This window comes from Rhamphochromis longiceps, linkage group LG6, assembly GCF_057381845.1.
Source record: "Rhamphochromis longiceps isolate RC_006_pf linkage group LG6, R_longiceps_female_GT1.1, whole genome shotgun sequence".
NCBI lineage: Eukaryota > Metazoa > Chordata > Actinopteri > Cichliformes > Cichlidae > Rhamphochromis > Rhamphochromis longiceps.
Window position 1 is genome coordinate 27,142,159 of NC_140562.1, and position 27,911 is coordinate 27,170,069.

The 27,911-nt window shown below is 39.1% G+C and overlaps 3 protein-coding genes across 4 annotated transcripts in view; 1 reads left to right on the forward strand and 2 right to left on the reverse strand.

Annotated features, from left to right (window-relative positions):
* Positions 1–9,764, reverse strand: pde5aa (phosphodiesterase 5A, cGMP-specific, a). The gene is made up of 20 exons (XM_085409999.1): positions 8,744–9,764; positions 7,805–8,471; positions 7,015–7,098; positions 6,800–6,880; positions 6,596–6,685; positions 6,350–6,502; positions 6,133–6,200; positions 5,884–6,032; positions 5,202–5,377; positions 5,034–5,084; positions 4,405–4,551; positions 3,428–3,556; positions 2,318–2,412; positions 2,063–2,150; positions 1,780–1,880; positions 1,596–1,673; positions 1,433–1,496; positions 1,256–1,330; positions 502–585; positions 1–320 (listed from the first exon to the last, which is right to left on the reverse strand). Exons 1-20 carry the CDS (start codon positions 9,019–9,021, stop codon positions 198–200), a joined length of 2,781 nt encoding a protein of 926 aa, XP_085266125.1. The 5' UTR covers positions 9,022–9,764; the 3' UTR covers positions 1–197.
* Positions 9,763–17,031, forward strand: ppp2r2ca (protein phosphatase 2, regulatory subunit B, gamma a). 2 transcript variants are annotated; one of them, XM_085410000.1, is made up of 10 exons: positions 9,763–10,670; positions 11,140–11,510; positions 11,906–12,003; positions 12,127–12,310; positions 13,049–13,161; positions 13,418–13,595; positions 14,716–14,880; positions 14,972–15,141; positions 15,488–15,579; positions 15,867–17,031. In XM_085410000.1, the coding sequence occupies exons 2-10, from the start codon at positions 11,447–11,449 to the stop codon at positions 16,162–16,164; spliced, it is 1,362 nt and encodes a 453-aa protein (XP_085266126.1). In that variant the 5' UTR covers positions 9,763–10,670; positions 11,140–11,446; the 3' UTR covers positions 16,165–17,031. The 2 variants fall into 2 exon arrangements, with proteins under 2 accessions (XP_085266126.1, XP_085266127.1); XM_085410001.1 differs by having other exon boundaries at positions 11,266–11,510.
* Positions 16,942–27,911, reverse strand: part of wfs1a (Wolfram syndrome 1a (wolframin)) — a 17,004-nt gene continuing 6,034 nt past the window's right edge. Inside the window, exons 8-12 of the mRNA XM_085409998.1 lie at positions 27,637–27,774; positions 27,296–27,541; positions 26,322–26,600; positions 24,934–25,097; positions 16,942–24,754 (exon numbers count right to left, since the gene is read on the reverse strand). Coding sequence (XP_085266124.1) covers positions 23,569–24,754; positions 24,934–25,097; positions 26,322–26,600; positions 27,296–27,541; positions 27,637–27,774 — 2,013 coding nt within the window. The 3' untranslated portion in view covers positions 16,942–23,568. The remainder of the gene's footprint in view (positions 24,755–24,933; positions 25,098–26,321; positions 26,601–27,295; positions 27,542–27,636; positions 27,775–27,911) is intronic.

The window sequence follows — 27,911 nt, forward strand, 5'->3', positions numbered from 1 at the left end:
TAATCATAACCGTGAGGGCCACTGCATAACATATTAACCAGTTTGCTCATCAAAGTTCTGATGTGTGAGCAATAGGTCAGTCTTCACTTAGAAGAATGAAGATGGGCAAGCCTCCTTTTAGCCTCTGAAGCCACGTGTCTTCATCTTCTCTCCAGTCCGCTGTTCATTGGTCTGTCTGTGTCTCTCCCTTAAAGTCTTCATGCAGTGAAGTTTTCATTGTTTTCTTTTTCTTGTTCATCAGCAAGTTGCAGCCAGTTTTCTCTGTTCTTCTTACACCCATTTAGCAAAGGAGAGCAGGAGTCAAACAGTCTCGATACAGTCTGAGGAAGGCAAAGACAGAGATGGGATTGTTGATAGAACAGTGGAAATTACAACTGATCTTAAGGGAACAAGATGACAACAAGGTGAATTCTGTGATGAAATATATAAGGACACATGCATGCAAGTAGAATATACAGTTATCTACACATTGCTTACACAATACCAATAGTAATAACACACCTTGTAGAGTGGATAGCAGACCTCATCAATGTATTCAACTTGCATATACGGCAGTCGAGTGCTGTTTTCTCTGTTCATTATGTCCTAGTGAAAAGTAAGCATAAAGTGGCTGTTAAAAAGCACTTAAAGCACTTACAGAAGATCAGATAGAATTGTAAAAGTATGCAGTACTTGAATATGAACATTTATATATGAAGATTGATTCAACCCCAAACACTGCAAGCTACATTAAATTTACTTCACTCTGAATGGGGAAAAATGCATCAGAAATACACAACAGGCTTTATAAAGCTTTACGTATTCAAAGATATTGTTATTTTTGTTATAGTGTAGACAGAGTAACAGTAACATTTTATGAAAACCCTTTTTTGAATCTGTGTAAACAAAATAAGAAATTTTTTTAAACCACAGTGACAAAAATGTGAAGATATTCTGAGACATACCAGTGTTTGTGGTTATGTATTTTTTCAAAGAACAGTCTTTGGCACCGTGATACTGTTATACGACGGGGTAGATGCAATTGTAGCGCAACAAGAAATAGGACAACAGCATGCCTTTTAAACTTAAAAACATTTATCATCAGACTGAAACAAGATATTCACAAATGATTGGATTCTTGTTTGATTCCAATCATGAAAAAATAATATTGATTTAAATTCCTTTTTATGTGCGCACACTTTTTTATCCGGATGTGAGTTCCACTCAACATTTTCAGAATCCTTGGCACACTACAAATCCTGCAAGCTCCACTTACAATGGGTTTGATTTTGAACTCTTCCCTCTCTTTGTCCCCCTGTGCAAAGAACTCCATGGCAACCAAACTGGCAATCTGTTAGGCGGAAGAGTGAGGTTAAGGTTGCAGTGAAAAAGGATTGAGAGATGAAGCATGAAGTGTTTTATTTTTCATTCAGAGCTACTTTGTGAGACCTACTCTTTTTTGTTCAGGCCAAGGCTTTGTGATAGCAGAGAGGTCACTGGCTGTCATCAGCATTGACCTGTGGGGTAAAGTAATAGCTTACAACACAGCGCATTCTCTTGGTTTACCGAGCACAACAATATAATATGCCTCTGATTCTAATTTATGTGATTCTCACCTGAGCAAGTCTCTTTGTTTCTCACTTTTCCAGCTCACTCCGCTTTTGTTAGCAAGAGAAAAGAACTCCTTTCTTCTTCTGAAAAAAAAAAATTAAAAACAGCCAGAAGAAACATGGGTTAAAATAAGACTGACTTAATGTGTAATCTACGTCTTCTATGACATTTTTAATGTTTCAGACGTACTCCATGTAGACAGTCAGGTCTGTGGCAAGGATTGCCCTTTTGATTAAGTGTAATAGAGCTTTGTGCTCTTCAGCAGACAGACCGCTAAGAATCTGACTGCCCTGGAAGATGAGAGAGAGAAAGAAAGTAAATTAAATTGAAGACTACAAGTTCACACACAGAGATCAAAATAATCTAATTATTTCACAAGTGGAATGATTGCAGAATAATAGATATAGTATATGAGCTTCATTTGAACGTCCTGTTGTGTGCATGCAAACATAACTTATTTCTTGCATCTTACAGTGTTGTTTAGGATGAAGACACACAGGTTGTAGTGGTGGTTCTCAAGAGAGGAGTGTCCATATAACTGAGCTAAAGGCTGATGAGTCCTGAGAGAAAAAAGAAAGAAAGAATCAGGACTGAATATAAGTAGGCAGTGACTAATAAGTGTTATAGATAGTACAAATCAAAATAAATACAAATAATTATGGTCTAGATAATTTAGAGTAAAAATAAGTAATGGAGTAAATGTGAGAGATGAAGAAGTAACATTTACCTTTCTATGAAGCAATTATTAACTCCTCTGTGATCAACATCATGATTCAGAGTGGCTATCATCAACGCTAAGATCTCCAGACGAGAAAAAATGGTCTAACATATGAACAGAAAGAAACAGGTTGTAATAATGAAGAAAATTATTTTTCTGCATTTTATAATTGAACGCTTTATAGGAAAAAAATAATAAGTGAGAAAATAATCATCTGCACATGTATATATTGCACATGTGCTACACAAAATAAAAGAAAGTTTGTATCAATAGGTGGCTCATGTGCTGTCAAAAGTCGATAATAAAAGTTTCTAACAGATAAGATGATAAAGGACCAACCCCAATTGGAGCTGAAGTCTATGGATCCCTACACACGAGTATATGTAAGGGTAAAAAACAGGAAGCAGGAATTTATGGATAGTTGATGATGCAAAATCTCTAAATCATTTTTAATTTTTTTTTTTTGTATTTTAATTGTATTTAAATAATCTCTAATCTAAAAGAATTAAGTGATAAGACAGTAAAATGTTAGATAGTAATGTCATTTTCTATCTGAACAAATACTGAAAAAAAAGTGTAACTGTAATTCTACTATTCAATGTTTGATGTTAAAGAAATGAAGTACGACAAATGATACTTCCATTTTAGTGTTACTAATACCAGTCAGTGTCTTCATTGAATATCCCACATAATTAAGCTCCAGACTATAACAGATACAAATATGCATAACAGATACAGCTTGGTCCTGGTACAGAGACCCCCAGGGTGGCCATACACCTGGATCTCCAAAAAGCTTAGAACACTGGTGAGTGAATGGCAGAAGTCACTTGAGTTGAGGCGTAGGCATGTGTCTGATTGTTACAGACAGCAGTTAAGAGGTTTTGGCAAGATCTAAAATTAATCCTCTTCCAAACAGTTAAGAGCGCTGAGTATGGAAGGACAACCCTGGCAGTCCTCAACTGACTCCTCCCAAAACTTCTGAGCTACAGGACAGATGAAACTCCGGCGGCATTATGCAAATGTCACAGTGTGACTGTCACATGGACACATAGAATTGATTGTAAATAAAATTATAATAATAGCAACTACAGACCCACTCTGCTTTTACCACAAACTAACCTGGAGTTGGTCTGTTGCCATGAGCATTGCAAACATGCTTTGAGCAGTGCTCACTGCATGGTGCCAGTTGTGGTAGGGCACGTTGTTCCTGTAGCCACGTTTCACAGTCAAAACCCACTGGCAAAGACTCTGGAAGGATGAGATATGTAAAATTGATAAATAATAGAAATTGAGAATATTTAAGGTATTAGGTGATTCTATTGTGCTTTTCTAGTTTGTCAGTAGTGAAATTCCTGTAACTCAAAGAGACATATTGAACTACATATTGTCAAATGTAAGAGCTAATAAGATAACACTAAAATATCCATTATGAACTCATATTCTCCTCTCTCAAAGGTCCTTTTCCCACTAACGTGATTCCTGTTTTGGTGCCTTAGATAAGATGGAGTTAATGAAATGAAAAAAAGACCAATGCCAGTGAAACAAGCTTGAACCACCACAGAACCCCAGGGTTTCACAGTCCTTAACATCAGTAGCTACACAACAGGATTTTACCAAGAAATTCACAGATAACTTGCAGATGCAGCTTGCAGATTTTGACAGAGAAGCTTTTCTTCTTACCAAAATCTCTTTACCCCAACTTTTAAAATGGAACATTGTGAAATGCTTAGTTATTAAACTTTGAATTTTGTGCTTGTTCAAAAGGCACAAACGCCAAACTGGCTTCACACTAACACTGATACAAGCACTATCCTGTATCCTGATTGGAAAAAAGATGTAAAAGAAGCATGATGTGTATGAAAAAGGATTTTTGAATTCATAAATACTTATGAAACAAGCCTATTAATGTCATTTTGTTCTAAAACAAACAAACAAACAAACAAACAAACAAACAAACAAACAAACAAACAAACAAACAAACAAACAAACAAACAAACAAACAAACAAACAAACAAACAAACAAACAAAAATTAACTGTTTCCTCATTTATATGATAAAGAAAATGATGCTACTAATATTAATAGAAGCTGAGCTACCTTGTAGTCTATGTTAAAATCCTGCACCAAATTGAGATCCAGGAACATGCGAATCGTGGATTGTGTTGTCGCGTCTTCTGGCACGCCGAAACCAGAGAAATGGAAGTCTAGAATATTCAGCAATTCAGCAGAAGGAATGGTGGCCTCCTAAAAACACAACCAATAAAAGAAATTGAAATGTACTCTTCAGGACGTTCAAGCACAAACACACACAAACAAAATAGAACTTGAGCTCTTTTCCTCAGTTTACCTAGGTGTGTAAACACAGAAAACCCATCTAGCTTTAACATGGGTGAGGAGGTTACCTTAACACTCACATTCAGTGATAGCAGCTGATCAAGAGCTTTAAGTTGTTAGGGCATTAGTTCTACAATAGCATTAAAGCCTGTAAATCTGGCCTCTTGGAACAAAGCAAGGGTTGATTGCTTGACTACTGCCATAGTGATTAAAAAAATAGGAAGAGTGGAGAAGGAAGGCATTTAACAGAAAGAACAAGGTATATGAAAGAAAAGGGAACAAATGTGTGCGCTATTTACTTTAAATCACTATTTACATGCACGATGCCACGCTGTAACAGGGATAAACTGGATAAAAAGAGAAAGGCTGATTTCTTCCAAAGAAAGCCTCACCTGCAATGCCTGGATTTCCTGCTCTGCTGCAGTGATGTGGTAGGCAAGGACCTGCACAATTACAATAAACAAAGAAAACTCAGAAACAAAACTTTAAGATTTGTTAATGTATGAATTATTTTTCTGACTCTTCTCTAACTTACTAATTGGGTGAAATAGTGTTCTCACCTCCTGTGTGACCTCTATACTGGCCCTCCGCTCCTCAGTGATCTGGACTGCCTGAGCATACTGTAGAGCCAGGCCACAATACACTGCCAGGTCTTCCAGAAGGCGCTCGTCATATCGGTTAAAGACTTCCATTTCATCTGAGGCTCTGCTTTGTTTGTTCATCAGCTGGCACACAGCTAAATGACATTAAAAGACAGATGGTTGTGTAGCTTGAGCACAAAGTTCTTCAAATTATGTTTTTGTTTTTAACACATAGTCTAGTTGCTTTCTGTGGTAAAGCTGAGATGGGCAACTTGTTTTTGGAATCACTGGGAAAAAAAATCACAATAATAATCTCAGCATCTAAATATTCAAGTGGCTAGAAAAGATAACTGGATTAAAAACTGAAACAATTTTATAAAATGTCCAGATCTGGTCTTCTCAGAGCAGATCACAGTAAGTAGTATAAAGACTGAAAAGGTCTAAACAGTAAGTAAGGATTTCTAGCTGTGAAAGGTCACTGCAAATCATCTGTGAAACCTATTATTTTATATTATTTGATACTATTTTATTTTCTATTTTAATAAGAGAGCTTTGTATGCTGTGCTTCATTTGTGCTTGTCTGGTAACAGAGGTGTGAAAGATTTATTTTCAAATTCTATCCTGTTTACAATGTTTACTGCCATTCAAGAAAAGAACTTACCGATAACATTTTCAGATCTCTCATTTCTAACTGGGCAGCAGATGAGACTCCTTTTCAGTTCATCAGAACTCTTCGACATATTAAGTGTTTCCATAGAAGTCAGGGTTCGAAAGGCATATGACGGATCTATATTCCTGAGGTCATGCTCCCTGAAAAATTATACTTTCAAATTACAAAACCCCCCAAATATCCCATATTTGTTTTAAAAGTAAATCACACTCAAGGACTTGCAAAGTCTCCGGACAATACCTTCTGTAGATCTGGCAGGTTGATCCGAGCTCCTCACATTCCAAATGTATAACTCTTGAGAATAAAGTCTGTAATCAAAAGACAAAAATGAAAAACAAAACAAAACAAAACAAAAAAAAATGAAAACATTGTGTATGGCTAAAAATATTGTACTATATTCTAAACAGACAAAGTAATGGAAAACAAGGAAATTGAGCAGGATGTCAAGATAATGTACCTTTTCTTCAGTGTCTGAAGTTTGCTCACTGGGGATAAAGATGGTGCAGTATTGAGCGTGTGTAAAGGGCATGATGGTGGCAGCCATCTTACTCAGCATAACTTCAAGGGAATGGTGCTCCTTTGATAGTACTTGTGCCATCTCTATCAAAGCCTGGACCACACACACACACATATGCATGAAGATATTACTTAGATATACATGTTACAAGGCATAAAACGATTTTAAACTGTTCTCTGGCTTTACCTTACTGCGTTTAGCCTCTTGTCTCGCACCTTCATACAGCTGGACATTATCCAGGACAGTCCCCAACACATCCATGTGATTTGACAACACCTTAAAACAAAATCGTATTTATGGGTGGTAAGCATTAAGACAAGGCAAATATCTGACATTATAAATAATGTTTATAATAGAAAAAAATCTCCATACTAAAGTCCAATCCCTCACCTTTTCATCAACGTTTGTGAAAACAGAACGTGATCCATCGCAACTATTTCTTTTGTTGATCATTAGCAGGACACCTAAAACCTGTTCAAAAAAAGAAAACGTTTTATTTACATCCAATCTATATTTAAAATTCTGTTATGACAATGAACAATATGCCACTGAAAAATCCACAGGACATTTACATTAGTTAAAGGTATTTGCAACGGCACACATACCTCTCCCCTATGGTTGCTGATAGGAACACTCAGAACCGTCCTGATCTTTGATGTTTGATCATTGGCTAAGTTGAATCTGGGGTCCTGTTGGGACAAATAAGGAAAACATAAGTGCATGTAAGAGGATCACTTAATATTAATTACTTAACAGCAACATGTTTTAAACATATCCTATCCAACAGTCTTATGTATGTTAGATATTTGTGGCAACTGAGTAGCAACAGACTTTAATACCTAAACTAACTTTAATCTCTTCATAACCCTTTGTTGTTAAGCTATTGGGTCAGCGCTGTTCATCAGCTTTAGCCACATCTGACCAAAAATACCCACACTTCTCAGGATGCTTGGCATCTACCTAGTTATTAGGGACAACCCATGCACACCCACGCTGACTGGGTTTACCTGGTGTTCAACTCTTCCAGGCACACATTCCAAATCACCTTACTTGTGAGGGCAAGAAGAGCTGCTGTGACCACCACCTGTAAGCCTTTTAGACAGCTTTGGCATGAATCTACTTTTGTGGGGGTGTATGTGTGGGCATGTGCGAGGAAAGGACAGTAATCCAAGGTTTATCACTGGAAGCAGTCACGAAAAGGATTAAAAGAAACTGCGTCATCAGGGATTCCCTATCAGGCTTCTTCAAATAGCCATGTCATCATCTCAAAACAGACTTTCAGGAAATGGGTGACTCATTAAACATGCAGTCCTCATTTCTGATTTTTAATCCCTCGTCTGTGCCCTGGAACATGGGAGTTAAGCTTACATGTACAATCATGACATCAACATTTACCTCAGATGCATCTCTTAGATTTATTGGTGAAGCTGTAGCCATTACGCATCCCATGATCCCTTTTACCAGTTCTAGATGAGCTTGGCTGTATGGGTTTCCCTCATTCAAGTGCCCCAGTGATGTTAGGGCTATCACGTCTTCCAAGCTACTCCTTCCACCACAGTGTTTCCGTACAAGAGAGAGCGAACCACCCTCTGCTCCCAGTAGCTCCCCAACATGGATCACAGTCCCCTGGCAGAGCTCTGCTAAAGAACCCATACAGCTTAGGCCTTCTCCTAGGAGCCCCATCATCCAAGGGCAGCCGTCACCATGGCCACATGATGTGGGTGGAAAAAACTGTGGAGGGTGGGGTAAGCTAGATGAGCAGGGGCAAACGGGAGCTCGTGGTTGACAGGGAGAAAACTGAAAACGGGAACAACGAGGTAAGCAGAGACAGCATGGTGAATGGCTTTCTTTAACATCTGGACCAAAGTGGTCCATCCATTCAGGGACACTGAGATTTGAAGCGAGGCGTCTGTCTGTCAAAGTTAAAACGTTCAGGTCTGAGCTTCTCAATGGGGAAGAATTTCTCCGATAAGGTGCCTTCATGAGCGCCTCGGAATGGTCAGAGCTCCTCCTTTGAAACCTTGACAGAAGTGGGGACATTTCTGTCTGTGGACAACTGACCCTGAAATCATACACAAATTACACGATTTATTTAAAAGCAAAACTAAAATAAAGTACTTAAAATTTGTATAAAAAGTATTAAACGTATATGTGGAAACATAATTTTATCTAATGCAGCTTATATTTTCATTACTAATAAAGTGTTCACCTTTACAAGCGTTTTATTCAACAAAAGTTTGTTAAAAACGTTTTAATCGCACATTATAATTTTGAGGGATCTGAGTAATTTGAGTTTCAGCTAAAACTGTAGAGGTATAAAATGTAAACTCTTACGCTGAGGTTCTGCGTAAAAAGTAAGCCCTTGTGAAGTCGGAGTGGTCATCCAACCATGCGTCCTCTTGGTAGCTTGTCGTACCATCTCCAAACTTCCTGCTATGCAACCTGGACCTTGGACTCCACAGTGGGGAGAAGAACCAGCCCGTGCCTTGCACCATCGGCGAGTCGCTCACGATTCCCCTGCGCATCGACTCCGCGCCAGCGTCCGGAGATGCCCCAGGACTCACACTGCCAGGCTCCATGGACTCTAGCGCTTCAGAGTGAAGGCAGGGCATCCCCTCGCTCAGGTAAATCGAGAAAAGATCGGGTAAACTCAGTTTTTACGCCCAGTGAGCTATCTAAGAGAAACACCTCGAACGCGAGGAGGCAGAAAGTAAGACAGACTAACGACTTGCCAGAGAGCAGAGCATAAAGAGCCCGTGAAAACGATTGCGTCAAGGTAATCCCTTGACCTTTATTTAGCCGATATCCACTAAAGGAACCTGATTAAATGGATTTGCTCTAACCCCCGGCTCGTACATGTTATGAACTCGTCATTTAAATTTAACACCTGTGTCCAAGTGTCCAAAAAAAGTAAATATCTTAGAACTAGGAAAACCAACCTATTGTGATATTTATTTGTACAATAACAAAAAAGCACCAACATGTCCTCATTTAAATAGCAAATAATAGGTTAATCCTAATTATTTGGCTTGAAGTACAGAACGAGCAATAAAACCAAGTAAAAAGGACAAAATATGGTTTAATCATCATAAGTACACAACATATTATGTGTTATTCACTTACGTGATGTGGATAAACTATAAATTAACCTTTACGCTTATATAAAAAAAGCATGATAGGTGATCACATGATCAGCAAATATTTGAGCTTTGCAATTTAGACCTTTAGAATTAAAATAAACAACCAAGAACAACATGAACACAGTCAGATATCATTACAGATATATAGCATTAACTGGACATTAGAAGATTATTTCACACTGTAATAATATGTTACAAAATAGTACTTTGCCCTCTTAAACAAGAAATAAATTTGAGTAAAATGTAACTGAAATATATAAAATCAAAAGTTTCTTTTATTTAAATAATTAATGATGGAGCAAAATAGGCTTGGTGTAAACTGAATGCCAACTGTATACCAGTCAAGTACATTTCATTTAGCCAGATTCTGTTAAATACATTTATACGTGCAACATAAGTACAACATAACATAAATTGTACTCCTTGCAAAAAAAAGAAAAGAAAAGAAAAGCCGAAGATCATAAAAGCAAGGTGACCAGAACAATGTTTATTTAGTTTTTAGGGAATATCACACAGTGCTGTAATAAGAAAGGGCTTTTCAAACATTCTTTGACTGATATCTTGTTTATCCTTTTCTTATCATGTTTTATTTTCTGGAGACAAATAACTGAAATTGTAGCGACATACCATCAATTGGTGTGTGAGGTTTTAAAAGTTTCTTTTAAAGAATTTTTCTTTCATCTGTTTAAATTGCTCTGCAGTCCTCAATATTATTTTTACTTTGGACAGAAAACTGCATGCTGGTATGTGCCACTCAGTATTTAAGGGCTCCCTCTGCTGGTCTTGGGTACTTCTCATCACCTGCAGTGGGTGGATCCTCCAGTGACAGCTATACTGTGATTGGCTGCTCCAGTAGGAGGCTGCCATGACACATTGGATGCTGCACAGATCCACAGCATCAGCAGGCAACGGACCTCCATCCTCCTCGTTATCCCTCTCTCTTTCTCTTTTTTCTCCTCCTTTGCCTCTCCTCCTCTCACTACTACCCCTGCTCTCTCTTCTCTGTCCCTTCTCCTCCCACTTGGAAAGACACGCAGGCCTGTTTGAGTACACTGCAGCAGAGGTCCATTAACACAACAGCAGCAGGAATAGCAGCAGCAGCGACAGCAGCAGGCGGACTGGTAGGTGTGCTGAGGCCTGTCTCCCTCCTTATTGCAGCACAGGCAAGACATCGCATTCTCCTCTGATCACTGTCAAGGACTATCTTTTTGAGAAGTGTGCGTGCATGTGAGAGCAGGAATCTGGCAAGTAGTCAAAGAGGACTACCACACCCTGGGAACATTATTACCAGTGGTAGGGCTGAATGTAGCAGCTGATATTTTCATTCTCATGCTATGTTCATTATGTACTTATTTCTGAGCTTAAACACAAGGATTCATCTTTTGCTTTTCTCTGCTCTAGTTGTTTGTTGCTTTTCCTTCATTCTACAGCACTGTGATTTGATTCAGCACCCACTAGGCCTTGTTCGTCTACACACGTGTCTTTGCTAATGAATGCATTGAATGTCTAACTAAGGTCACATCATTTGCCATGCTGTGCGCACATATTGTCAGCCTACCTAATGACAGCCTTCGTCTTTCCTTTCCAAAGCTGTCTTCATCACCAGCCTCTCCATCCACCGTTCTCTCTTCTGTCCTCCTGCATCTTAATTTCCTCTCACTCCCATTCCTCTTTCCTAAAACCCTGTTCCTCCTTCCCCCGCCCCTTGCATTCCAGTCTCAATCTCTTCGACGTGCCTTTTCTTCTTCCTGCCGGCTGGTTTCCCAGGATGCCTTTTTCCAGGCCGCTCCGTTAGGCCCTACCAGCATGGGCGGAGACTGGGTGGGGAGAGACATTACGGATTGGACCCTTCCCCTCAGGACGGGCGCACTGGCGGGTCACCCTCCCTCAGCTTCAGATGGGCGAGGACGCTGAGAGCCCCAAAATCAACCACACCTTCCTGCGAGACTACGTCACTGAAGGTAGAGCGGACGATGTCTCGCTGCCATCTCTGTGGTGTCAGATAACATACTGGTATAATTGAACAGATTAATTTCAGCTTCCTGCATTGCACAGTAGAAGGAATGTATGATGACACTGCCTGACTCAGCAACAGACACTTTCATAATTTAAATTTTCCTTAGGCATCATAGACATAAATGGTTGATTTATGGTTTAGAGTAACTGAAATAATATGTGATTTTATTAATTTTTCTTTCATTGCCAGCCTTTTCTACATTGTTATGGTCACTTAATCATCTGTGCTTTTTTTGCCATGTCTGCCTAACGTTCTCGCTACTCTATCATTGCTGCGGTTTTCTTTTCTTCTTTCTATACTTTTGTTTAATTGCCTCCAATGTTCCTATCTTCCTTACAGCTGATGTCATCTCTACAGTGGAGTTTAACCAGACAGGGGACCTTCTGGCCACGGGGGACAAAGGTGGCCGGGTGGTCATCTTTCAGAGAGAGACTGAAGTTAGTTTACAATGCAAAACCACCACTTTCTGTACACATGCTTTTTTTAAAAAAAATAGCTTCGTACACATACTGTAAATGCATGCTGAAAGCCGTGTTTTCCTCACTGTCTGCCCTGGGCAGCCGAAAGGTGAATCAGAGGAGGTGGGCGAGACAGGGGACTCTGGGGAGTACAATGTCTACAGCACGTTTCAGAGCCACGAGCCTGACTTTGACTACCTGAAGAGTGTGGAGATAGAAGAAAAAATTAACAAGATCAGATGGCTGCCACAGCAGAACGCAGCACATTTCCTCCTCTCCACCAATGGTGAGAAATCAGTGACTTCTCAGTCTCTATCAGAACATCATATTGATTGTTGGTTGTCGTAAAATGAAGTACAGGAAGTATACATGCATATAGGTTTTATCTATCTATCTATCTATCTATCTATCTATCTATCTATCTATCTATCTATCTATCTATCTATCTATCTATCTATCTATCTATCTATCTATCTATCTATCTATCTATCTATCTATCTATCTATCTATCTATCTATCTATCTATCTATCTATATATTGAGAGATAGTGAGAGAGAGAGATTTGTTATAAATAGCAGTTGTTTTTGCTTGATATGGCACAGGTATCGCTTACACACTTTGGTTTCAAACTACCTCCAATTTCCAAAATTATGGCAGCCTTGTGTCATCTTTTATTACCTACATAGAATTAAATAACATCAAGATAGTCTTTGGAGTCTCACTTACGGGTGCAATAATGGCACAGAAAAAAAAATCTAAATTTGGTGCATGAATTAAGTATTATGTTTTAAATTAGCTGCAAATGTGATTTTTGTTGTGCTTTGCAATTTTCAATGAATGTAATCATCGTCAAAGGAGCTTGCAAAGAAAAGCGTCTGGACTTCTTTAAGTTCTAGCAACTCAAAGAAGTCCAGACGCTTTTCTTTGCAAGCTCCTTTGACTACGATGACCTGGATGACTGAGAACCTTCACAGACGAATGTAATCATCATTTTCTGGCACGCAAATCCCGATGCCTGTCACAGATAAGACTATTAAACTGTGGAAGGTAAGCGAGAGAGACAAGAGACCAGAAGGATACAACCTGAAAGATGAGGAGGGACGGCTCAAGGACATCTCTACCATCACCTCTCTACAGGTACTCGGACACACACATACAACTGCACACTTTCATTTTGTTGGGTATGCCTGATACAAGTATTTATCAGGCTAACATTTAATCATCAAATCAAGTGTCTGTCTTTTTGCTCCTGTCCTTAAATGATCCATGGCTCTACTGTCCTCCAATTATGTCCTTTCTCATTGTTGTCTTTCTTTTTGCCCTATGATTTACTCCTCCTGTTCTTATCACCTCCTCCCTTCCGCCTTAAATCTTTTATCTCTCACCATTTAAGGTGCCAGTGCTGAAACCTACAGATCTAATGGTGGAGGTCCGTCCCAGAAGAGTATTCGCTAATGGACATACCTACCATGTCAACTCCATCTCAGTCAACAGCGATGGGGAAACCTACCTGTCTGCTGACGACCTCCGCATCAACATGTGGCACCTGGGCATCACAGACCGCAGTTTCAGTATCCTTACTGTCTTTTTTTTGTATTATAACACACTATTTTCAGTTTAACCAACCATGACCATTTGCTTTAAATAATTCTATAGCTCCTCTCAGACTTCTGTGTGGTGGAAACTCCTTCAATTTTACAGAGAATTCAGCGGTATGAATTAGATCACTGTTCATTGTTAAAGTATAACTGTATCCTTATGGTAATTGTAAAACAGCAATGAGAACAATATACCTAAACAGGTAAAGATTCCTGTCTACACCAAAAGGGAAAAAAAAAGAAAAAGTTTAATATACGTCAGTAAGCTTTTTTTGTGTTTGATTTTATGGTGAAGTGTCCATAAAGGATAAAATCTCATTTTAATTGTGTTAAGGTACACTGTAAAACAATTCATGCTACTATGTTAGTGTGCATGATTTTAGTTATCAGTATTGATCATTATGTATGTAGTTTCCTTACTAAAGAAAAAGAAATTGAGCAGTGTTGGGAACGCATCCCATATGCTTCTAATCTGTGTTTGTATTTCATCCACTGTTATCTAAATTTATGCCTAAAATATCACGGAGCCAATTCCAGGTTATGTACAGTAATCATAACCAATCATCCAAATTCATCTTCTGATTTATACTTAATGTAAACAACGTGACTCTGATTGGATTTGTGTTTCCATTATAATGCTGAGTAGTCAGTGCAGGTGGTAGCATGTGGGACTGGCTGCATGTTGTGATTTCCCCATTCAAATGGAAGCTGACCTAGAAAATCATAGAGGCATCTATGGAAGACGAGTTTAAATAATTCACACGGCAGTACACTTTCTTCTGAGCCACACAGGACTACCACAAATAGAACAGAGAGGAACAGCCTGTGCATGCATATTGGGGATAGGATGGGGTGCAGTTTTTTTTTTTCCGGGATGTCTTTATGAATTTAGGTTGTGAACGTGTAGATCATCTGAAAATAAAAAGACTGCATGAATGAATATAAGTGATTTGTTTGCATGTCTGCTGCCTCAATTGACAAAATGTAAACATAGTCATGGAATTCGGTGTGGCTGTGGTAGAAACCCAGCTCGCCAGATTTATGTGGTGCTTAATGTCTGCGCTGTTTGTTCCTTGATGGCTCTGCTTCTCAGATATTGTAGACATCAAACCAGCAAACATGGAGGATCTGACGGAGGTGATAACAGCGGCAGAGTTCCACCCTCACCACTGCCACTTGTTCGTGTACAGCAGCAGCAAGGGAACGCTGCGCCTCTGTGACATGAGAGCCTCGGCTCTCTGCGACAAACATACCAAACGTGAGGAAACATTTTAAAGAGTTTACTGCAAGCTGTGCATGAGGAATCCTGCTCTCACGAAAGCAATGCAATTATATTTCTGTCTGATTAGTTTTTGAGGAGCCTGAGGATCCAGGGAACCGCTCCTTCTTCTCAGAGATTATTTCCTCTGTGTCGGATGTTAAGTTCAGCCATAGCGGACGTTACCTGCTGACCAGAGACTACCTCACCGCTAAGGTGTGGGATATCAATATGGATAAAGGCCCAGTGGAGACCTTTCAGGTAGAGGATTTTACCTGCACCTATTTGGAAATTGTATTCATTATTTGTCTGACATAAAATCTGTCTGAATCAAATTTGAAAATTTTGGGTGTTTGTTATGCTTTTCAAATTCAAAATACATATATTTTTACATTCATACACAATTCATTCAGTTGATCAGCATAATTCAGCAGCATCAACTTGATCCCAAAGAAAATCTGGAAGCCTTTTCTCATTTTTACTGCCGGTGTATTATACATGAGAGCAAAGTACAAGAAAGAAGATTAAAATGCCAAAATGTGAGCGTCCTGAGCAGGATAATGCTACCTTCCCCAAAACTTAAGCTGACTGTTTGCATCATCCCCAGGTCCATGAATACCTGAGGAGTAAGCTGTGTTCCCTCTACGAAAACGACTGCATCTTTGACAAGTTTGAGTGTGTTTGGAACAGCTCAGACAGGTAAGAGGCGGTGGGGGGACAGACAAAGTACAGCTTAAGTAGATTTGGAAGCAAAAACAGACTGCTGTGTCAGTGTGTTACTGCTTACAGTGATTTCCTAAATGCCCGGCCTCCTGCTTTATCCGACGTTTAAATCAATCCCAGAGACAAGCTTTACAGACATCAAATCAATCCTCATGTATTCAGTTTGCTTTTTCCTCTTTTCCTCCCCCTCATTCTACCATGAACACCGCTTGTCTCTTCCCGCTCTTTACTTCCTTTCGCCTCTCCTTTCCTCCATGATCCAGCGTGATTATGACAGGGGCGTACAACAGCTTCTTCCGGATGTTCGACAGGGAGACAGGCCGAGGCGTAACCCTGGAGGCCTGGCGAGAGAGCAGCAAGCCCCGGGCTGTACTGCGAACCCGCCGTGTGTACACTGGCGGTAAACGTCGCAGGGGCGATGTGGGCGTCGATAGCTTGGACTTCACCAAGAAAATCCTGCACATGGCTTGGCACCCATCTGAAAATATAATTGCCATAGCAGCCACCAACAATCTGTACATCTTCCAGGATCGTGTCAACCCAGAAACGCAGGCACAGTGACAAGAATGGAAATATGAACAGAAGCAGACACAGTACTTTTTATCAAAGTGTCACAGAAATGCAAAGAGTGACTGGAATATATTTGGATGTTCTATCGAGGGCATGGAGAGTGGCATGTTTGATGACATGCTTTGATGCAGAGTCTGTACATAATTGGAATAATCATAAAATAACAAGACTCTTTATTCAGTTCATTTTATTTAAAGGTGTTTAATCTAATCACCGAACTGAACTGATCTAGTACCCATCGGGACATTTGATTGATTGATTTATTTTTGGCTGCACTCTACTTCCACTTTTTGAAGATGTTTGTCTAACTGCCCCACTGTTGGGGCAGTCAATGAGGTGCAGGGACACCTCTCGATCTGCAGTGACTCAGTGCTGTTCCTCACACCGTGTTGCACTTCCCATTAATGTTCTGGTTACCTTTCACATAAAAATGGAAGATATGTGCTAGCTAGCATTTGAGAGGTAATTTCTAAATGCTACAGAATATACCGATAGAATGGCTGGAAAACTTTACCAGGCATTTAATCCAAATCTAATTGTTTTCACTAGGGTGAGGTATCAGGAATGGTGTTATTGTATAGTTCACAACAGTCTCCTAAAAGTTTTTTCTTCTTTGTTGTGTGACAACAGCAATTCAGTCTCTCCTTCAGAGCAGTGCTCTGGGGGAACGCACGAATAACTGTCCCGTAATCTTTTCCCTGTTCACGTTGCAATAATAACACTAACAAAACACAGTGCAGCACCATTCCTGCTTTAATACATGAGCTCTTCTTCTACAGGTAACAAAAAAATGTACACACTCTTTTTACTGTTTGCTGTAAATAGTCTGTGTTTTTTTTTAAAGGCGGTACCAATTTTCAGTTCCAGAGAGCTAAGAAAAAAAAGCATTTTGTCAAGGACACTCTAAATCGGTGTGAGATCTCATTTATAATAAGGTTTGTGGAATCACACTTTATCAGATATTTTCTCGTAGCAGTATATAGGTAGTTGTCGCTGGCTGTAGAGAGGACGGGGTAAAATTGTGCACAAAAAACACTAACTGTTTGGTTGTGTATATTAAGCCCTTATTGTGTTTTGATTGCTGTATCATGGTAATCTCATGTAAAAAAGAAAAAAAAAGAAAAAGAGGAAAGAAACAAATCCACATGCTTATATGAGAAAACATAGCAGTTGAAGGAGGCAGTGTGTGTATTGATGGGGGAATCTTGCAGTTTGGACAAACTTGAATTCTAAGCACATCGTTTATCGTTGAGACTCCCAAATTTAAATCAAAGTTGACTTTGTGTCCAGTGTGCTTGGAGGTTAGAGGTTATCATCAGTGCAATAGCTCATCACAGCAGTAATGTCATGTGAATTCATACTATCACAAGATCTTAATGTCATTACACCGTATACCTCACAGCGCCACATGCTACTCTGCGGTGCGACTCTGAAAGCCTGGGATGTACAGCAGTACAGTAAGGTGATGTCCGTGTTGGATCGCGTGAGACTTGTTTGTTTACAGTGAAGTACTTTATTTTCAAGTGACCTTGGCCCTGATGGGATTATTGTAAGTGGTTTAAATGTGTACTGTAGTGGGTGGGGTAACATAACCAGTGCAAAGGTAGAGAATATCAAGTCCCTTTGCACATTTTCAAAATCTGAAGAATCAACAGTGTAAAGAAATAACTGCTGTCACACCTGCTTCCTCCTCTCTCCCTCATGCCCGTTTGGTTTTCCAAGTTGCTGTTCACACACATCTGTGTTATCTGCCTGTAGCTAAGATGGTTTTCTTATGGGCATATATATTTTTTGTCTTCACTACCAGCCAGTGTTATCATGTGCAGGTACAGTTTTTCACTTATTGATTTAACATGTACGACACAGCAAAATCCATGATGACGACAACCCACAAGAAAACGGTTTTACATAGTGAAGGGCCTTGTGAAGCATTATGTAAGCTCCGAGGTTCATCCCTGCAGTGGCGAAATGTAGTTTAGAACAAGTCAGTTGTAATCGCATCATAACCACCAACACATACAACCAGTGAGACGATTTGTGTTCGGGAGCACAGCAGCAGCAGCATGTCGCCATTACTCAATGCTACTAGCGTGTATATCTATCATGCTTTAAAAATCTAACAGTACGAAAACATAACTCATATGAGGTGAATGAAAGGAATGTGCATTAATAAAATAACATAAAATCTAACAAAAATGTGTTGGATTTCATTTTAATGTCTGTCCTCATTTAATAGATTCTGCTTTTTGTCTCATCACCAAAAAAGAAATATATATATAAAAAAATATATTAATCTGAATAAAACCTTTCACAAGAGATTTCCCCCCCCCAATTCAAGCATTTTAATAGACACCCCATTTAACTCCACCAGTGGAAAAAAAAAAGGCACTCACATTTACAGTGTCGAGGCTCAACGTCAGCAATTGTAAACCACACGAGCATTGAGGTTACAGATTGATAGTGTTTATGTGTAAAGCTTTTCATACACCACCACTGCATTACTGTACTGTGTAAACCAGATAGCTAGGAAAACCCCCATTTCAAAAATAAATTAATCATTCATTACTGTTATTTTAACTATCCGTCCATCCATCTTCTTCCACGTATCCAATTCAGGGCTGCTGGAGCTTATGGAGCTTAGGGTTGAGAGGTGGCGATACACTCTGGGCACATCGCCAATCTTTCACAGGGCTTATTTTAATTATGTGTACAATATTTTCTTTAGTACCTCTTTCTTCAGTCAAATTCCAAACTGGCAAATTTTGAGATAAAAACTGTTTTTCTTTAAAGGTTCGGATTCTGTAAACAAAATGGTCTCTTAACTTGAACCAATATTGTGTTCAACTCAGTGAAACAACACATTTTAAACATTCCTGGTAATTCTTAATTGTTATGGAATGAACATGGTGTGTCTTAAATTTGTCATTTGCATACATTTGAGAAATACCATAAAAGGAGGTCTAGTGTGTGTTAATGTGATAACGAAAGTTTTCACAGAACTGCACAAAGTTCAACCTTATTTGCGTCTGGTTATTGATCATCAGCAAGTGAGCACTTCTATAAAAGCAGAGGTTTTGGCAGTTTTCTGGGCTGGAGCATTCTCATGTGTGTTAACAAAATGCCACAATCTTCCAATGAGGGGATGCCCCAGCAAATTCACTCCAAAGTCACACTGTGTAACTCTCAGATCACCTACAAGAACAACAAGCACTATATCTTAGCCTCTATAGGCCTGAATATGTTAAAGTTCATGATAGTAAATTTATAAAAAGTACAACTTGGGTAGAAGGGGTTCCAGGAGAAAGGCTCTTCCTCTAAAAACAAGATGTCAGCACAGTTTAAGTTTGCAGATCTGCATCTGGGCAAACCACAAGACTTCTGGAACGATGTCTTGATGAGAAACAGATCAGACCAAAGTGTAGATATCTGTGTATAATCCACAGCACCACATTTGATGCATTTTGATATGTGTAATACAAAAATCTGCAAGTTTACTGCAACCCCCCCTTGATGAAAGTTTTATGCTGGCTTTTCAAAATGACTGCATGTGCATCATAGCTTGAGAGACAGGAAAATCTGATGCTAAAATTAAAGTTAAGACCAGGAAGTTTAAAGACAACATCATAAAATATTGCCTAACAGAGGAAGCCAGAAATGCATATATATTATCACTAAATTTGTGTCATATCAGGAATGGTGTTATTGTATAGTTCACAACAGTCTCCTAAAAGTTTTTTCTTCTTTGTCGTGTGACAACAGCAATTCAGTCTCTCCTTCAGAGCAGTGCTCTGGGGGAACGCACGAATAACTGTCCCGTAATCTTTTCCCTGTTCACGTTGCAATAATAACACTAACAAAACACAGTGCAGCACCATTCCTGCTTTAATACATGAGCTCTTCTTCTACAGGTAACAAAAAAATGTACACACTCTTTTTACTGTTTGCTGTAAATAGTCTGTGTTTTTTTTTAAAGGCGGTACCAATTTTCAGTTCCAGAGAGCTAAGAAAAAAAAGCATTTTGTCAAGGACACTCTAAATCGGTGTGAGATCTCATTTATAATAAGGTTTGTGGAATCACACTTTATCAGATATTTTCTCGTAGCAGTATATAGGTAGTTGTCGCTGGCTGTAGAGAGGACGGGGTAAAATTGTGCACAAAAAACACTAACTGTTTGGTTGTGTATATTAAGCCCTTATTGTGTTTTGATTGCTGTATCATGGTAATCTCATGTAAAAAAGAAAAAAAAAGAAAAAGAGGAAAGAAACAAATCCACATGCTTATATGAGAAAACATAGCAGTTGAAGGAGGCAGTGTGTGTATTGATGGGGGAATCTTGCAGTTTGGACAAACTTGAATTCTAAGCACATCGTTTATCGTTGAGACTCCCAAATTTAAATCAAAGTTGACTTTGTGTCCAGTGTGCTTGGAGGTTAGAGGTTATCATCAGTGCAATAGCTCATCACAGCAGTAATGTCATGTGAATTCATACTATCACAAGATCTTAATGTCATTACACCGTATACCTCACAGCGCCACATGCTACTCTGCGGTGCGACTCTGAAAGCCTGGGATGTACAGCAGTACAGTAAGGTGATGTCCGTGTTGGATCGCGTGAGACTTGTTTGTTTACAGTGAAGTACTTTATTTTCAAGTGACCTTGGCCCTGATGGGATTATTGTAAGTGGTTTAAATGTGTACTGTAGTGGGTGGGGTAACATAACCAGTGCAAAGGTAGAGAATATCAAGTCCCTTTGCACATTTTCAAAATCTGAAGAATCAACAGTGTAAAGAAATAACTGCTGTCACACGTGCTTCCTCCTCTCTCCCTCATGCCCGTTTGGTTTTCCAAGTTGCTGTTCACACACATCTGTGTTATCTGCCTGTAGCTAAGATGGTTTTCTTATGGGCATATATATTTTTTGTCTTCACTACCAGCCAGTGTTATCATGTGCAGGTACAGTTTTTCACTTATTGATTTAACATGTACGACACAGCAAAATCCATGATGACGACAACCCACAAGAAAACGGTTTTACATAGTGAAGGGCCTTGTGAAGCATTATGTAAGCTCCGAGGTTCATCCCTGCAGTGGCGAAATGTAGTTTAGAACAAGTCAGTTGTAATCGCATCATAACCACCAACACATACAACCAGTGAGACGATTTGTGTTCGGGAGCACAGCAGCAGCAGCATGTCGCCATTACTCAATGCTACTAGCGTGTATATCTATCATGCTTTAAAAATCTAACAGTACGAAAACATAACTCATATGAGGTGAATGAAAGGAATGTGCATTAATAAAATAACATAAAATCTAACAAAAATGTGTTGGATTTCATTTTAATGTCTGTCCTCATTTAATAGATTCTGCTTTTTGTCTCATCACCAAAAAAGAAATATATATAAAAAAATATATTAATCTGAATAAAACCTTTCACAAGAGATTTCCCCCCCCCCCAATTCAAGCATTTTAATAGACACCCCATTTAACTCCACCAGTGGAAAAAAAAAAGGCACTCACATTTACAGTGTCGAGGCTCAACGTCAGCAATTGTAATCCACACGAGCATTGAGGTTACAGATTGATAGTGTTTATGTGTAAAGCTTTTCATACACCACCACTGCATTACTGTACTGTGTAAACCAGATAGCTAGGAAAACCCCCATTTCAAAAATAAATTAATCATTCATTACTGTTATTTTAACTATCCGTCCATCCATCTTCTTCCACGTATCCAATTCAGGGCTGCTGGAGCTTATGGAGCTTAGGGTTGAGAGGTGGCGATACACTCTGGGCACATCGCCAATCTTTCACAGGGCTTATTTTAATTATGTGTACAATATTTTCTTTAGTACCTCTTTCTTCAGTCAAATTCCAAACTGGCAAATTTTGAGATAAAAACTGTTTTTCTTTAAAGGTTCGGATTCTGTAAACAAAATGGTCTCTTAACTTGAACCAATATTGTGTTCAACTCAGTGAAACAACACATTTTAAACATTCCTGGTAATTCTTAATTGTTATGGAATGAACATGGTGTGTCTTAAATTTGTCATTTGCATACATTTGAGAAATACCATAAAAGGAGGTCTAGTGTGTGTTAATGTGATAACGAAAGTTTTCACAGAACTGCACAAAGTTCAACCTTATTTGCGTCTGGTTATTGATCATCAGCAAGTGAGCACTTCTATAAAAGCAGAGGTTTTGGCAGTTTTCTGGGCTGGAGCATTCTCATGTGTGTTAACAAAATGCCACAATCTTCCAATGAGGGGATGCCCCAGCAAATTCACTCCAAAGTCACACTGTGTAACTCTCAGATCACCTACAAGAACAACAAGCACTATATCTTAGCCTCTATAGGCCTGAATATGTTAAAGTTCATGATAGTAAATTTATAAAAAGTACAACTTGGGTAGAAGGGGTTCCAGGAGAAAGGCTCTTCCTCTAAAAACAAGATGTCAGCACAGTTTAAGTTTGCAGATCTGCATCTGGGCAAACCACAAGACTTCTGGAACGATGTCTTGATGAGAAACAGATCAGACCAAAGTGTAGATATCTGTGTATAATCCACAGCACCACATTTGATGCATTTTGATATGTGTAATACAAAAATCTGCAAGTTTACTGCAACCCCCCCTTGATGAAAGTTTTATGCTGGCTTTTCAAAATGACTGCATGTGCATCATAGCTTGAGAGACAGGAAAATCTGATGCTAAAATTAAAGTTAAGACCAGGAAGTTTAAAGACAACATCATAAAATATTGCCTAACAGAGGAAGCCAGAAATGCATATATATTATCACTAAATTTGTGTCATATATTTCCATAAAAATATTTAAATATGCATTTGAAAATGCACAAATATAAACAGAATACAAATGCAAATATCTTAACCATACACTATTTTTCTAGATAAATTTTTAAATACAAAGGCAGATATAAAATCTACTCAGTCGCTATTTTGTTTTCAACAAATGTGCAGTTTTCTAGGTATTCAAAGGAGAACAGCACCCAGCATTAACCTTCTTGCATACAGCTGGATACCATCAAATTACAGCAATCTTCCAGTTCTTTATAACTATATTATAACATATTATTATATATTAGGTTGTGTGTGTATAAGTTTAACTCTAGCTAGACATAAAATGGATTTGAAAATAAAACAGATCATGAGTCTTGCCAAAGTTGGTGTCTGACGATTCTTGAACTGCTGTAGATGAAGTAAAAGTAGGATCTGCATAAACTAATGCACAGGAACACAAACTTTATAGATCCATCCAATTAAAAAAATACTATTTTAATTGCATCAGTGCTTCTAGACTAACATCATAAGAAACAAGATGATGTTCTGGAGAGACTCAAATAGGTTATTTTATTTCTACTTTTAATTACTAGTTTTAAATTTTTGCTGACAAAAATGGGGAAAAGAAAAAATCAAATGCAAACTTCAGGGCTTTCATTGTGGTACGTCTCCAGTTTCTCTCTATTTTCACCTGCCTGCCTCTAGTGAGCACTGAAGAAGGACAGTCAAGACAGTGGATAGCTTTCAACTCAAAGGCTGGAGCTCTGGCTCCTAGACGTCCCTCCAGTTTGGTGCTAAACTCCACCTTATTACCAGGGCTCAGATTTAGAAGCACCTGTCTGAACTCATGACTCGCCATTAGGACTATATCTCTGGCTGGGTCCTCTCTCTCTCCACGTTCATCCTGGATCATTCCCACTGTCACTTCAAAGCGGTAGCTGTCGAAACGCTTGACATGGCAGGTATGTTTAGCCAGAGCCTTGAGCTGACACAGTTCTTCCTCATCTTGCGATAGAAGGAGGATTGGCAGTGAAACAGGCCCTGATGCAGAACTGGCTATCAAATCTGCAGCTGTCAGATTTGCAACTGCGGCATTCTTTGGCTCACATTTGGGATAGGTCTCACCGTACAAGCAGCGCAGCCAATCTCCCACAAACACCGGCAACATGTTGATCACAGACTGTGCCCCATTCTCTGTTTCAGCCACACGGACTTGCTTGAAGCACCCAGTCCAGGTGACTCTGTGTCCATTCAGGTGGCTACAGAAGATTTGTGTCTGGGCTATGCCTTTGGTTTCCCAAGCAGGAGGCCCACAAACCTGGCCATACTGACTCCAAGTAAGGGTGGAGTTGTACACCTTCTCACCTTCTGCATGGTACACATAGACAGAGAAGAATAGAAGGACCATGGAGATGCAGAGTAAAATGAATTTGACTGGACCCCGATGAGTCAGTGAGCGAAAGACATCCAGAATGGACGTGCTGAACCGCGTCCACAGCCGCAAGGTGACAGGGATCGCACATATTACCAGAGTCACAATCATCTTTGTCAGTTCTAGCTCGAGGAACCACTTAAACACTTGGATGAAGAGCATGGTGGCGAGACCAAATGCCAGAACAGGCAAGGCAAACAGGAAGAGAAAGTAAGCCACACAAGTGCGGATTAGACCCACAACAGTGGAATTCTGGAGGAGGACCACTGAGAACTCGCACCACATGAAGCACACAAGATACGGAACCAGGAAGCAGTAAGTTCCCCGGAAACCACGCAACCTCGCCATGCTAAGGAAGGAGAAACAAAAAGGAGGGGGTAAAAAGTTCTGAGATTACTTTAAGTGTCTGAAGAGTAAATCTGTCATTTTAACATAGAATAAAACAACACGGCAGACAGGAGTAAGACCAGTTTGAGAATTTTACTAATATAAGTAATCAATATTTCAGTTTGTCCAAATCTTTCTTACCTGAAGAACAGATAGAACAGGTAAACATAAAGCAAGCAGGGGAGACTGAGCTTCAGCACCACAGACTCCCCCAGTGGCAGAGTGGCGAAGGTGCGTCCCAGTAAATGAAGCGCCGTCATGTTCTGTGGCAAGAACTGCGTCAGGCAACAGAGAGATGATGCCATCTGGATTAAACCAAATGCAAGGACACAACAGAGGTTTTGATTAACTTGGAGAAGGCTGTTTTATTTCACTGTCATAAAAACATTAAGATTATAAATAGGAAAGAGATTTTTGTCGACATTTGTTAAAACCTTGCACAACAGCATTGCATGTTTTCCATTCATAAAACTGAGGTTAAGTACACATAAAAACCCTTTAACCCATTCTATGGTTTAGTTTATATCCGTAGTTCTGGTTCTTTTAGTTGTTTTTCTGTTTTGTGTAATACTTGTAGTTTCTGGCCTTAGTTTTGCCATCTAGTCTTCAGGTTCTGTTTCCATGCCTCTCCTATGTTCCATAGACTGTTTTATCAGACTTGTCTTCATGTTTGTTTTACTCTTATCTCCGTGTTTAGTATTTCTTTTCTGTCTCCTCAGTCAGTTTTGTTCCCATGTCTGTTTCTCCCCTGGTCCCAGTGTCAAACACTTGTTTCTTAGTCTTTGTCTGTGTGGTTATTGTACTTCCTGTTTTATTTTGACAGTCTCTCGTAGTGTGTACAGTTTGTTAAGTTTTGCTTCTCTTGTCCTGTTTGTCTGTATTAGTTCTCATTGTGTCCCATCCTCTCGTTATCATGTGTGTATTTAAGTCCTCTCTCTTCCACTGCACATTGTCGTGTTGTCCCTGTTTGCCATGTGTGCCATGTTTTACTTGTTAATTCCTAGTTTTAATCTCCTAGTTGTTTGTTACCAGTTTATAGTTCCTAGTTGCTAATTTCTGAGTTTTTGGTTGTTAGTACCCTTGTGGTTAAATAGTCTCAGCTGCGTCTTTCAGTTGATCCCTTTGTGTCTGAGTCCTGCTTTTGGGTCCTACCTCTGCCTGCCACACAGCGTACACAACAATGAGTGAATGAAAGCATGTGGTCACTATCAGGCTAATTATGCAACTTATGCCTAAAAAAGGCATTACTAGAAAATTATGTCAAACTCTGGTTTTACAAGGCAAAATAAAACTTCAACTCCCAAATCTGAGATTTCCCAGTATTTACAAAAATATTTTTTCTCTGTTATCAATGTCATGTTGCTGCTACACGTTTTTATGACAGAAGGCAAACAAGTGGTTTCCTAGAAATTCCAAATCATTTCATTAAGAATGAAATGATTAATTAAGCAGCAATATTATTAGTGTAAATTATACTTAGCAACAGGCAAGACAGTAATTCTGATCATTCAATCACTCAGTCAATTGACCTCTATAACCATTGCCCGGCGTGCATATGCTGTGGCATTTGGGCTGAGGCTGTGGTAGCTGACAGCAGTAAAGAAGATGGCCACAGTCGAGAACTCAGAGCAGGGGATCCAATTCTTGTCTGCTACAGGGAAGGAGAAAATTACAAAGAAGACGGAGAAGATAAAATAGAGGTACGGTTCAAGGTTGTTCCAGCCAAAGTTTGTCTCTGCTTGCTCCACATCAAGGCCAGGTTCAAACCGTGTCAGCAGAGATGTCAGGGCACTAAAGTTCTCCCAGGTCTAGAAAAAGGGGGAAAGTTTACAAGTGAAAGGAAGCAAAGCACTCCAAAGAAATTTAAATGCAGGGTATTTAGACTGAAATTCAATATCAAACAAATTAAAGAAAAAAAAAAAAAACAACAACAACAGAAAACATATTCTCACCTATCCCATTTAGCATTAGCTGACTTTTTTGTACAAAAATGTCGTCCGCAAAGTTTACATTCATGCTATAAATATTTTCTGATTTATAGGCATTCAAAGTGGATTGAGGTTGGTTGAATTTTTTTAATGTGCTGCAAATTTTAAATCTGAGATTGTGTCCCTTTTTTGTAACTTTGGGGTCAGAAATACTAAGTTTGCAGAATAAAAAGCATTTAGCATAAAAAGCAACTTTTAGCAACACAGTAAATTTGAAACAATAATTATATTTTTGCATTAAAAATACTGATTGTGGTATTTTTTTTTACTGGTAATTTGATAATTACCAGTACTGTTAATGTAGGGCAGATTTAGCATAAACCTTACATTGGTTGTGGTGTAATAAATTGGTTGAGCACTACATAATTTCATTGATTAAGGAGAAATGCAAAAATAAATGCACATTTACAGTAGAAATTACTTTGTTTCATAAACTTTCATGTAAACTTTCAGGGTTCTGACAGTCCTGCTAACTGTGTGAAAATTACTAAATGAAACTGAAAGGAAATGCTCACCTTTGTCCTCTGGAAAATACGCAGCGTGCAAATGATCATGGCGATGAAGGAGAAGTAGAAGACAAGCAGAGGGATAACAAAAGCAAACAGATCCACCGTCAAGTTGCTGATGATGAAGAAGAAAATGAGAGCATTGACGTGTTGCGTTGGAATGATTGTGCTCAGCCACTGGACACCGGCCCGTGATGCCCAATCAACAAGATGCTCCTTTATCTCAACAACTGCATGCAGTGGGTACTGCAGCATCTGAGGAGAAGAGAGACGGATATGAAGATGAACAGAGAATATCAACACATTTAAAAGACTATTAAAATGTGAAATAATAATGAGGTAACAGGTACTATTAATTGTGACTTCATGTCCATGGCCCTTCTAAAGGCTCCGGTCTCACTAGTGTGCAGCATCATCCCACTTCGGCCAAAACTCCAGGCACTCTTGTTTGACTTCTTGCATCCTGATGAGACTGACTCAGCCTTGTGCTTTAAAAACACAGTTGCAAACACAAACACATTCACAGCCATGCTGTATCAAATAAACTATGTTCAAGTAACAGTTTATTTCTGCTTATGTAAAGTGTAAACCTTTTTTTTCTTTTCTTTTCTTTTCTTTTTTTTTT

Bases quoted from the DNA above. Each gene is read 5' to 3' on its own strand.
- ppp2r2ca (XM_085410000.1), top strand. From the start codon at position 11,447: ATGGGCGAGGACGCTGAGAGCCCCAAAATCAACCACACCTTCCTGCGA. The intron at 12,311-13,048 runs GTGAGAAATCAG...TGCCTGTCACAG, and splicing joins TTTCCTCCTCTCCACCAATG to ATAAGACTATTAAACTGTGG. The intron at 13,162-13,417 runs GTACTCGGACAC...TCACCATTTAAG, and splicing joins CTACCATCACCTCTCTACAG to GTGCCAGTGCTGAAACCTAC.
- pde5aa (XM_085409999.1), bottom strand. From the start codon at position 9,021: ATGCCCTGCCTTCACTCTGAAGCGCTAGAGTCCATGGAGCCTGGCAGT. The intron at 7,099-7,804 runs GTAAATGTTGAT...TTGTCCCAACAG, and splicing joins ATCTAAGAGATGCATCTGAG to GACCCCAGATTCAACTTAGC. The intron at 4,552-5,033 runs GTGAGGCTTTCT...TTGTGTTTTTAG, and splicing joins AGGAAATCCAGGCATTGCAG to GAGGCCACCATTCCTTCTGC.